We start from the raw sequence: 12,599 nt of genomic DNA, 5'->3' as shown, positions 1-12,599 counted from the left end.
GATAGATGTATGAGAGTGTGTGATGGATTGAACACGCAAGTATTAGGAAATTTGAGGAGTAGAGCACCATTGATTTGGAAATGTAATAAAGTTAATATTATATTATTAAGGAAAAAAAGAAAAGGAAATATATATGTGTGTGAGTGTGTTGGAAGTTGGAACTTTGGATGGGATCCAATAATTGTCCATAATTAAATTTAAAGTAGAAAAGAAAAAGGTAATTTAAAAGGGAAGAAGTAAAAAAAAAAAAAGGTCAAAAAAAAGTCTGCATTTGTTAATTTGTTTTGAGAGATTGTCCAGCTGTATTTTCCTCACAAACGCTACCCTCTCTCTTCCTCTTCTTCTTCCCCAATCATCACTCACTTCCCGACAAAATCCTCCCCCATACCTTTTTTCCTTCCCTTCCCTTGCTCCCTCTAAAAGGCTCTTACTATACATTTTTATTTTTCTTCTTCTTCTTCTTCTTCTTCTTCTTCTTCTTCTTCTTCTTCATGGACCCTTCTCTTGAACTTTCGGAAACGCCTGAGCAGATTATACTACGCTGGGATTCCGCCGCCCCCGATGAGGTCAAAGATAAGATGATTTTTGACTCCGATAGGGAAGAGATCGACCGTTACTTGCAGGCTGTCGATGAAATCCAGAGGTCTATCTCCTCTGCTCCCATTTCTGACGATCACAACAAAGCTGATTCCACTATGCAGATCGCTATGGCTAGGCTTGAAGATGAGTTTCGTCACATTCTCTCCAGTCATACCACTCCGATCGAGGTTGACTCGCTTACCGATCCCAGTCCCTCTTCTCGTTCTATGTCCACTAGTGCTAGTGGTGTGTTCGAGGATGAAAACGACGATGAACCCGACTTACAGGAAGTTCAGCTTGATTTAACAGGTAGTCCAAGTTTTGGGTCCAGTGGTCGATCCAGCTACCGGGCGACTACCAGTATTCGTGAAATTGATCTCATACCTTCCGATGCGGTTATTGATCTACGAAGTATTGCTGAGAGGATGATTTCGGCGGGTTACCTGCGCGAGTGCATCCAAGTTTATGGCAGTGTGCGTAAGTCCACCTTCGATTCCAGCTTCCGGCGGCTCGGAATTGAAAAACTAAGCATTGGAGATATCCAGAGGCTGGATTGGAACGAGCTGGAGACGAAGATCAGAAGGTGGATTAGAGCAGCTAAGGTTTCTATTAGGACTTTGTTTTCCAGTGAGAAGAAACTTTGCGAGCAAATTTTTTATGGCATAGGGACCGCCATAGATGATGCTTGTTTCATGGAGACCGTAAAAGGTCCTGTGACTCAGTTGTTCAATTTCGCAGAGGCGATCAGTATAAGCCGCAGATCGCCGGAGAAGCTGTTCAAGATTCTAGACCTCCACGATGCCTTGACGGAGTTGATATCTGACATTGATGTGATATTCGAATCAAAATCCGCGGAGTATATTCGGATTCAGGCCGCGGAGATAGTGTCGCGGCTAGCGGAGGCCGTCAGAGGGACTTTATCGGAGTTTGAAAATGCAGTGCTGCGAGAGCCGTCGCTGCATCCAGTTCCCGGCGGGACGCTTCATCCGTTGACAAGGTACGTAATGAACTATGTGAGTCTGATTTCGGACTACAAAGTGACCTTAGACGAGCTCATCGTGTCCAAACCATCGACGGGCTCGAGGTACTCGGCCGACCCCTCGATTCCAGATATGGACTTCGGTGAGCTAGAGGGAAAAACGCCATTAGCGCTCCATCTTATATGGAGTATCGTGATTCTGCAATTCAACTTGGAGGGCAAGTCCAGGCACTACAGAGACCCTTCTCTAGCTCATCTCTTCATCATGAACAACGTTCATTACATCGTTCAAAAGATAAAAGGATCCCCGGAGTTGCGAGAAATGATCGGAGATGTTTATCTGAAAAGACTTACCGGGAAGTATCGACAGGCGGCGACAAACTACGAGAGAACAACGTGGGTGAATGTGCTGTATTGCCTACGAAACGAAGGGTTGAATGTGGGGGGGAGCTTATCTTCCGGCCCTGCAAAGAGCCTAATTAGAGATAGATTCAAGACTTTCAACGCCATGTTTGAGGAGGTTCACCGGACACAATCATCATGGTTGATACCAGATTCTCAGCTGAGGGAGGAGCTACGCATATCCATAATTGAGAAGTTGATCCCAGCTTACAGGTCGTTTCTTGGCCTCCATGGCCACCACATAGAGAGTGGAAGACACCCCGAAAATTACATCAAATACTCGGTTGAGGAACTCGAAAATGCCATCTTGGATTTCTTTGAGGGTTGCTCTGTAACCCATAACTTGAGAAGGAGATCTCACTGATACATAACAGCTCGTGCTACTCCATTTTCAAGTTACTCAAATTCTTTCAATTTTTGGTGGAGTTTTTGGGATGATATGGTGGTTGCCTTCTTTGTCGTCAATCCACTTTGGAGTTTCATTGTTCATCATTCTAATATTGGGAGTGAGCCGGTTGTGCAATTGATCTGCTACTTTATATTTCCAATGGAGCCATATCCTCAGCCTGAATTCTCCTGCCTTGTAAGCATGTTACTTGTTTTTCTTACCACATTTTTTTTCTCTAAATTTCTGTTCATATTGGAATTGTTCTTTGTGTGCTTTTCATTTCTTACTATTTATTTCACATCTAAATTATCTGGCCGTCTCCTTCTAAGCAAAGCATTCAAGTCGTGCACCATGATGTATTTTTTTTTCTGTACCATGCTGTATTTCTGTTCTAATCTGGAGACACAGTCACTGATAATCCTTGACAGTCTAGAATTTTTCCTCTTCCCGAACATTTTTAGTTGTCTATCTCTTTTGTTCTGTATTCAATTGACGAAGATTTGGAAGGCTTTACGGTTGGCAAAGTAAGAGCATGAATTAATGTCTAATTTGAACCCAACGCAACTCATCTCGAGATGTTCACTATTCGAGTGTAGTTTCATATGGAATCTGAAAAGTTTGAGAATCTTTTATCAAATAGTTTCTTGTTAGACGCTAATTGGCTATAACTTCTGGCAGCATTCGAAATCCTATGATGTGGTTGCACATTATGCTACAATGCTGTTAGATTATTAAGCTGTTTTTTCTGTTCTTTATCAGGGGCTCAAGTGGTTGGTTAAACTTAATTAGTTCATTTAGTTAGTTCTGATTTTGATTTAGTTTTATTTATGAAAGAAGTTCTGATTTAGACACCTAGTTTATAGAACAGAGCTTGACATGACATATAAATAGCGACGATATGTTAAGCCGGAAGAAAGGATAACATAAAATACAGAGCAATTCTTTTCCTTGGAAATTGAGAGTGGAAGTGTCTCTCTCAGTCACTCACCTGCCTGGATTCTTATCGGTCATTGGTCGGCCTGACTCTGATAGTTCATTCGTAGCATTTTCTTAAGTAACTTTCAAGAGATGGGCATTCCAACCTACCACGTTTAGAAAGTGAAGTGATACTTTGACAAGTTAAACTTGTGTTCAAGATGCAGTTTAATGAGGATATCTTTTAAGTGTATACTTGGTACCTTTACGTATCTATAATAAACACATGTTGCACATAATTTATTTATGACCTGTTCTACTTCTAATAGAATTGATGATCATATTAGTGGTGATGAAGATCAATAACTGTTTGTTTCTTTTACAAATTGCAAAAACCAGCCATAAAAGTATGATGATAGTTGCAATTACACTCTCAAACTTTCAAGACTCTCAAATTTCTACAAAGGTAGTTGGATCCTCAAACTTAAAAATAGTTCTAAAAATTGGGCCCCAAATGTTAAAAATAAATTGAAACCTCATTACTTATACAATTGACACAATTGCTATCTTTATGAAAGTTCATGAGTCCAATTTTACCACTTATATGAGTTTGAGGGCTCAATTATTACAATTTAAAGTTTGAGGGTATAATTATAATTACAATCCCACTTTAGGGTACTTTTTGCAATTTTTAACCCTTAACGGATGCATGGCCTTGGTCATATCAGCAGGGGCATTTGTTATTATGAAATTGAACTGTAGAAATGTTCTGTGCATTGTTGAGTACGGTACAAATGGTTTTTATTCTTGCTTTTTAGTTGCATTTGTACACTTGCTTTTTTACTGCCCAGAAATCTTAAATCTGTTCCTTTCATTGTGCACCTTCAAACGTAGGCATCATTGATTCAGTTTACACATTCTCAGGCTGTTCTAATAGATTCCTCCTGTTCCTAGTTTTAGTGTTGTTTGCACTAAAAAGGAAAAACAATAATTTGTTAATATACTGTAATAGATGAGATATATATACTTGTAAATAATTGTGATTGTACGGTCATCTACGCTTGTTCAGCCTTTTTTTCCCCTCCTAGTAGTTGAACAAATGGGTGGAGTTGGGCACCTGCAACCTTGAGCCTTAGGATTTGGCTTCATTGCCAAATGAGATATTTTCTTTTTACACGATATAGTTGTTCATTGATGTCTCCTATCATTTCTAGAGTAAGCTCATCAGACAGCAAACTTTTCTATTTGAGAAATTATTTTAGGAAGTCACTAGACTGTCTACTTTGAGAGAAATAGTAAAAGTATCTCAAATTTGCATCTAGGGGTTATTAATTTTTAGGAGACATGCAAATTCTAGAATTTGATTCTTATGAAACAATCCTTATAGTAGTCATGTTAGAATAATTTCTCATTTTGGTCTTCATCTTTTGGTCTCTTTAACTATTGTTTTAAAGAAGTATTGAACATAACAATGAAATTAATATCCAAAAAAAGAAGAGAAGTGATTTGTTTGGTTGTAATTGATGGATGGATTATAGGCTTATCTCACGTAAAGAACAGTTAATTCTTGGATTTGATAGGTTATGATCCATCATTTTTTTCTACTTTAGTGACTCAGTGGCCACGTAGTATTTTGCTTTAAGAGTTCCAAAAGGCTCCTCTGAAACGACAGGTTATTGGATGGTAATGGTAATGGTATTGAGTTGGAAAAAAAAGATCTCTAATTGTGGAATAATGAATAATGATATACTTTTTTCAAAAGGAAATAAAGGTTGCTAATTTTCTTTAGTTGTATACAGGGTGGAATCGGAAATCACCGCAGGGGACCAATAATTTTATCTTCTAACACTTTATGTAGGTAAAATCTCTCCATTCTGAAAATTTAAGAGCAAAGTTAAGCCCTAGTGAAAATTTTACCCTTTCTTTTAACTTCTTTTGGGTATAACCCTTTTAGTCTAGGACGAACAATCACCAAAACTTGTGCTACTGATTAAATTTAGATAAAAAGATTTGACTTGTTGGCTAAAGATACATGTTTTTACCCGTTGAGTGTTGAATTCATGGTAATTGATTTCTTAAGGGACTTTTTCATTCATTGAAAGAGAAAATTTAATTAAAAAAAAAAAAAAAAAACTTGGAAATGATGGGACTGAAGATTGGATTTCTTGGAGAAGGACAGATTATTTCCTATGAATCACATATCTTCAAGGAGCTCCTCGATCCATGCCTTCAAGTTTCTTTTAAGCACTAATGAATCCCTTTCTGCTTTTCTAGCCTGCAATCATTATCTGGCAGGGTTTTAGAATTGCTTTGAACGTAAGGTTCAAAATTATGTTAAAGTTAGTTGTTTTCATTATTTGAAATGATTTGAAAATGTTTGGTAAGTAATGTTGTAGTAGGGGAAGAAAGGTTAATTAAAGAGAAAAGTAAATAAGTATGAAAGTCGGGGTAAGTTTGTTATATTAGAGAGTACTGTTGGATAGTTTACTTACAGTTAGAATCTGAGGGAGTGGGAGAGAAGTGATATGTGGAGGAAGTTGGGGCAAGCAGGGGTCCTGAAATTAAGAATTGAATTGAGACTGCAAACAAACAAAAAAAAAAAAAAAAAAAAAAAAAGTAGTAATGAAATTAAGGTGGGAGGGAAATGAGATTACGAGCTCCCCAATTAGAATAATATTCTCGGCTCGAAGAACCAAAAGACCACCCATGGGGTTATCACAATAGTGATTGCCAACAACAATTCTTTCAAAAACTGTCTCAAGAACAAGATTCCCTACACAATTATTTATTTATTTATTTATTTATTTATTTATTTATTTATTTTTTAAAGAAAGAAGGTTAATATAAGAGAGAAAGAAAGAAAGAAAATAGAGAAAAATGTAATGGTATAGTAATACCAAAATGATCGAAGGAACGCAGAATGCCAAAGATACTTCGGCCATCTAGAAGCAGTACAAGCAATTTGCCTGTGTACGTAACATGACAATAGAATAAGAAAAATAGTGGAAAGAAAAGCAAGAAATTTGAAAGAGAGGATGTTTCATGTAATTACGGTCTACATATTCGCGAATATAGAAAAAGCCTTCATCCACAATTGACGTAACACTTCTTGGCATATCTTTTTTGTTTCGCAAATCCATTGTTTAGTCTCTCAATTCAATCGTATGATATGATTTTTGCTCAAACTCTCACTCTAATTAACCTTATATAAATAACTCTCTCCCAACCCCTAATAATCCCTTTTCCAATAAAGTATTCCCCTCAAATTATTTTATTCTATTTTTCATTTTTTAGTATAAAGATTGTGAAAATGAAACACCAAACCTTTAATATTTGGCATGAGTTATCAATTATTGTTGAATTAAACTTTTAAAATAGATATATTTAAAATTGGGAAACTTTTATAAATGTAATAAAACATCAAACTTTATTGGCCGTATAACAAAGCCGATAAAGTTAGTCGTATTTTAAATATTAGAAGTTTGCTCTTCCATTTTTCTTTTCTTCCTTGCGATTCGTGCTGCTATTTCTTTCATCGTCTTCCTATTTTTTTTTTGCAATTTTTTCCCATCATCTTTCTTATTTTTCAATTCTTTATTTAGGTTGTTTAATATTTCCATAGTTTCTTTTCCTCTTTTTTTATTTTTTTTGTTTTCCATTGTCTTTCTACTTTTCCTTTTTTTTCGCTGTGATTTCTTTTCATTGTCTTTTTTCTTTTTCTTTTTTTTATGTTGTGTATAAAAAATAGTAAAAACTAAAAGATAGTGTAAAGAAAATCTTGAAAAAAAAATCATTTAGATTGGAGTAGCCAAATGTAAACTATCGCGTAAAAAAAGTGAACGTGTAAAAAAAATAAAAAATTGTGTATAAATTTTTTTGAAAAAGAACCATTTATATTGGAGTAGCCAAATATAAATGATCGTTTAAAAAAAAAGTAAACGTAAAGAAATCTAAACGATCGTATACCAAAAGAATTAAAAAAATTGTAGTCATATCTAAACCATCGCTTATAAATTGTAGTCACGTTGTTGACGACCTGGTTGACGGGACATTTTTTGTATTTTACACGATGCACATCTGGACTTTTTAAGTTTTTGGAATTGTTTAAATATTTTGCCCACTTTTTTATATTTTTGAAAGAACCTTTTAAAATTCTGTATTTGGATTATAAAACGAAAAAAAAGAGTTAGAAAAGTTGACTAATACGGTTTCCAAGTTTTTCTTTAGAAAATTGTAGATCGAGCAAAATCGTAGATTTTCAATTGTGATTTGTCAATTAAATTTACAACACCATTTTAGTTGGGATTTTTATTACTTTTTTAAAACATAAAAGTAGAATTTCATTCACTTTTCTCTTAGTTGATTCATATCTTGACATAAGTCTAATTGGAGTAACACTTGAAACAATAATCCATCAAACAAACTTAATATGGAGAATTGATGGTGATAGAACATGAAGCATGCACAACGGAAATAATATGATCAATTTTATTCTAAATGTAACTAAACAATTTAGTAATTAACATGCAACAACTACCCTAATTAAACAAAATTAGGGTTAATAGAAAATGTAGATTTGAAGCTTCCAATCCTCGTAATCTTCTCACGAACTCGAATTGAGGACCACGACTAATGTTGACCCACTATTCTTTGAATTTAAAATCGGGTTGTGGAATCTAGTAAGCGAAGGAAATTGAAGGAGAGAGATATAAAAATCGAATTAGGGAGAACCAACTTTTTGGTGTTAGAGACGTGAAAAAAATTGAATAATTTCAAAAAATGATCACAATTTTTGGAAAAATGAGTTTTCAAAACCTTTTATAAAATACTAACATGCAAAATGCATGTAAAAACATCACATTAGATTAACACCTCTCATTCCACTTAGGAAAATTGCACCCGATGACAAAATTTTCTTTTAGAAAAACAGCTCATAGCTCTCTTTTTATATGATGCCTCCACTTTGTTTGTCTTAACTAATTTTGACCTTTCGAACATGAATCTGCATTCATTTTTCGAAATTCAAATCACATTTGAACATAAAGTCAGTCAAATTTTGACTTTTCAAAGTCAAATATCAACATTTTGACTTTTTACAACTTTGACAATTTTCATCAATTCGAGCTTCCAAATATGAATCCGCGGTCATATTTTTTTATATTTAAATCATATTTAAACATAAAGCTCTATCTCAAACTTATAACCGACGTTTATATCACATATATTTGTCAGTTTCTTTCTCTTTAACTAATTCGAACAATTCGAATATATTGTTCTAAGTTAATTCCATATGAGCTAGCATGGAAACCTAATGAACCTATAGATCATGCACTCCAAATATCCAAGATTAACTAGTTAAACCCTTTTAGACCGAGCTAATCAATATTTGTTAACTAACGGGTCATTTCACTAAAGTCCCGTAATTGTACTCTCATCTATATTTGTGTCCATCTGATTTAACAATGATCATTAAGTTAGTCATTCACAGGCTGTACATCATCTTAGATGGACCAAAATACCGTTTTACCCCGAAATTACATCTTATTCCTTAAGTTCCACTAATCCACTATTAAACAACTGGTTCAAAGTTCAACCTATAAATCGAAGCCCTCTCGGGCCAATGAGAGAGCGAGGCTCGATGTTCAAGACTTGGATTCAATCTTTAGGGGAATAACCTATCTACTAAACCTAAAGTAGGTAGGAGTGAATTTCATATTGCACCATATATCCCTAGTCATCTGCCCAATCTTACCCTTGAAATGGTAGGCTTATTGGACCAACGCTGTTGAGTTGCCCTTATCTATGCAGATCTAAGGATAATTTCGTCTGAACAAGAGTTCATAGTTATCTCAAAATTAAGATTAACTTACCTAGGTCTTCAATAATTGAAATAGTCAATTTTAAACAGTCAACGATAAACTCTTTATATAGGATGCCTCCACTTCCATTTCTCTACATGAACGATTCATGATCACATCATTTGTACTAATTTCAAAGTAGGTCGTACCATAGTGTCCCTAGAATAAGACGCCCAACCATATTCGTATACTATAAACCGTTTGGGCTATATACTCAAACTTAATCCATGTTTATGTCTCTACATATAGTATTCAATTTTCACTAATAAGTCCTTAATAACCACTTTATTAAATAAAATATATTTTTTATTGAATAGAATATAATTTAAATTACAAACTACGAGTTTTATGACATAAATTGCAACAGATGGACTGACTCATAAACAAAAAGAAAGATGTAGGTTTTTTGCAACATGCTTGGATAATGGTAAATGCATTCCCAACAAGTGTCACTTTACTGATGCTTGCAAGTCCTACCTCTTTTGAGATTACCCTGCCATAAGCTTCAGATCTAATCGTAGGTAGTCCTTATGCCGATAAGAAAAAGGGGAAAACTAGAATAGCATGCAAAGTAAAATATGACTCAAACAGAAAGAAGAAATTCGCACTTTAGTTCACAGAAACAAGGTTCGAAGAATACTGAAATCTTGGAAGAAAATCTTTCTCACTTTTCTTATCGATATAAAATCGATATAGAAATGGTAATACAGGTGGACGATAACCATTGGTTCTGGTAAAATTCCTTTTAACCAATAGATGCTTCTGGAAATGCTCCCCTAACATCCCCCCTCAAATGATAAGATAGATTGATCACTCCGAGTTTGGAACGAAGACATTGAAATTGAGAATGCCCGAGGGTCTTTGTGAGGCAGTAAACTAATTGGTTAGAAGAGGGTACATAATGAATTGTAAGATTACCTTGAAGAACTTGATCATGAACAAAATGAACATTAATTTCGATGTGTTTAGTGCGACCATGAAAACTATGATTAACTGCAAGTGCACTAGCGCTGAGATTACCACACCACAAAATGGGCTTTTGTTTTGAGAAAACCCCAATTTCTTCAAGAAGTTGAGTGAGCCATATGACCTCAACATAGAAAGAGAAAAGACCCTATATTTTGACTCACTGGATCGAGCAACTACTGTTTACTTCTTGGAAGAACATGAAACCAGATTGGGACTGATAAATACACAATAAACAACAATTGACTTTTTGATCATCAATATTCGATGTCCAATCAACATCAGAGTAGTCACATATAGAGATAAGTCAGCTCCCGATTGAAATAGAAGCCCAAAGGGCTTTATGCCACTAATGTAACAGAGTACTCGTTTGATTGCTTGCCAGTGTAGCCCGGTTGGTTTCTGTAGGAACTGACTAAGGTGGTTTACAATATCAGAATGAGTGGTTGTTAAATATTGTAGTGCTCCTATTATATTTTGGTAAGTAAATGGATTCAAGAGGGGGGGTTGTTCCATCGAAGATCATAGATAGGTGTTTTCCAAGAACACTAGGAGTTGGAGTTGATTTAAGATACTAGTGAGTTGTAGTGTGAGGCTCTAATCACATCTACCTAACACGACCAGATTTTATCCAACAAAATTGGCCTATGGATGAGATTGTTACGCAACAAAGTGATTACATGAGAAGCTGTTATGCGTTTTAAGCTTCCTCATCAAGAAGTAGTGATGTCATCCTTGTGTAAGCAAGTTGATGATTGATTTGACCTTGTCACCCAATCCAAATTAAGGATAAAGAACTAGCAGGGACATATGGCGTTCTGACATTGGACCAATTCTCACCACTGGCTGAAGTAATCATTTCGACATGGGGAAACTTCACCAAAAAGGCTTATAAATACATGAATCTCAATTATTTTGAAGTTGCTTTTTACCCTAAAGCTTACTTAAGAAATAATTGAGAAAATTTCCAAGATTTTTAGAGATTCAAGACGAGCTTGAATTTGACAAGCATTGCAAGGAAGTGAAAGGGAGCTCATGGCTAAGAAGCTAGTCGATTATGATTGTGAGTGGTTCTTATATAAAATGTTTTAAAAAAACAAAAAGGATTTCCAATGTGTTTAAATCCTTAAAGATATCTCCATTGGATGCTTGAGATATATGATTTCTATGATGCTTTTCAAATGCATGTGATTTATAAAATGATTGAAATTTGTTATAAATTGAAATGATGAAATAAGATGATCTTTTGTACCCTATGCAACGAGATGTCTCACACTTGTTGAGTGTTCTGGTGTGGGATGCCTTATCCTTATTATGTGATCTCAGATAAGATGCTCTATTTTTTATGTGTGATCTGGCATAAAATGTCTCATACCTGCTATGTGATCTGGCATAGAATGCAATTTGCTTGTTATATGATCTAGCATTGGAATATGGTACTTGGTATTTTGCACGCAACACTCAATACCAACGACGCCAAAACTTGCTTGTGCTGGTTTTGGTTTAGTCTTATGCAAACCTAGTTGTAAATAAATCATGTTGGGCTCTAATAATATGACTAATGCAGGCGTTTAGGCTATTAGAATGTAATAAAAGGTGCATATGCTACCTATGTGTTGTTATTTTCATGATAATCTATGTTAAGTACAAGTTTTCCTTACACTTGCCCAAGTGTAAGTAAAGCAAGAGGTTTCCTGGGTAAGCGATATAGATCACTTGACCATCTTATTTTTAAGGCGAGCAACCTTTTGGCGCCTAAACACCACACTTGTTCTCCTTTAAGGACAAAAATGGTAAAGATAAACCAAGCAATATACACTAGGCTTCCTTACTTGTAAGCATCATATTGAATCTCTATTTAAGGCAAGCAACCCTCGACACCTAAACACTACACTTATTCTCCTTTAGGGACAAAAATGGTAAAGATAAACCAAGCAATATACATCTAGGCTTCCTTACTTGTAAGCATCATATTAACTCTCTATTTAAGGCGAGCAACCTCTTGGTGCCTAAACACCACATGTGTTCTTCTTTTAAGACACAAATAGTAAAGATAAACCAAACGATATACATTTAAGCTTTCTTACTTTTAAGCATCATATTAATTCTCTATTTAAGGCGAGCAACCTCTTGACGCCTAAACACCACACTTGTTCTCTTTTCGAGACACAAATGATTGGTCAAAACAGCAGAATGGAGTTTGTTTACAAACTCCCCTATGTGCATGTTTAGCTATGTCCTTGCTACTTACTCTCTCGAGCAGTTGACAACCAACGATGGCCAAGCGATCGAGTTCAGCTCAACTAAACATGATGAGACTTATAACTAAAGAATCTGTATCAAGTACAAAACATAAACTTAAACTACTTAAAACACATCAACAAGATGGATAATAGGGAATTAAGAGATAGACAGTTGATAAAAATGCATTATATCGATAGTGTAGGCCTTTCAGTCATGAAATGAAGAATGTTCATATAATACATCATAAAATACAAAAATGAAAAGAAAA

General features: G+C 35.2%; 1 protein-coding gene across 1 annotated transcript; it reads left to right on the top strand.

Moving 5' to 3' along the window:
• The first annotated feature begins 317 nt into the window (after positions 1 to 317).
• On the top strand, positions 318 to 2,869 carry LOC103499174 (exocyst complex component EXO70A1). Its single transcript, XM_008462094.3, has one exon. It carries the CDS (start codon positions 492 to 494, stop codon positions 2,322 to 2,324), a length of 1,833 nt encoding a protein of 610 aa, XP_008460316.2. The 5' UTR covers positions 318 to 491; the 3' UTR covers positions 2,325 to 2,869.
• The last annotated feature ends 9,730 nt before the right edge of the window (positions 2,870 to 12,599 follow it).

This window comes from Cucumis melo, chromosome 4 (genome assembly GCF_025177605.1).
Source record: "Cucumis melo cultivar AY chromosome 4, USDA_Cmelo_AY_1.0, whole genome shotgun sequence".
Taxonomy (NCBI): domain Eukaryota; kingdom Viridiplantae; phylum Streptophyta; class Magnoliopsida; order Cucurbitales; family Cucurbitaceae; genus Cucumis; species Cucumis melo.
The sequence above is the reverse complement of the archived record's forward strand: the minus strand, read 5'-3'. Positions and strand labels throughout refer to the sequence as shown.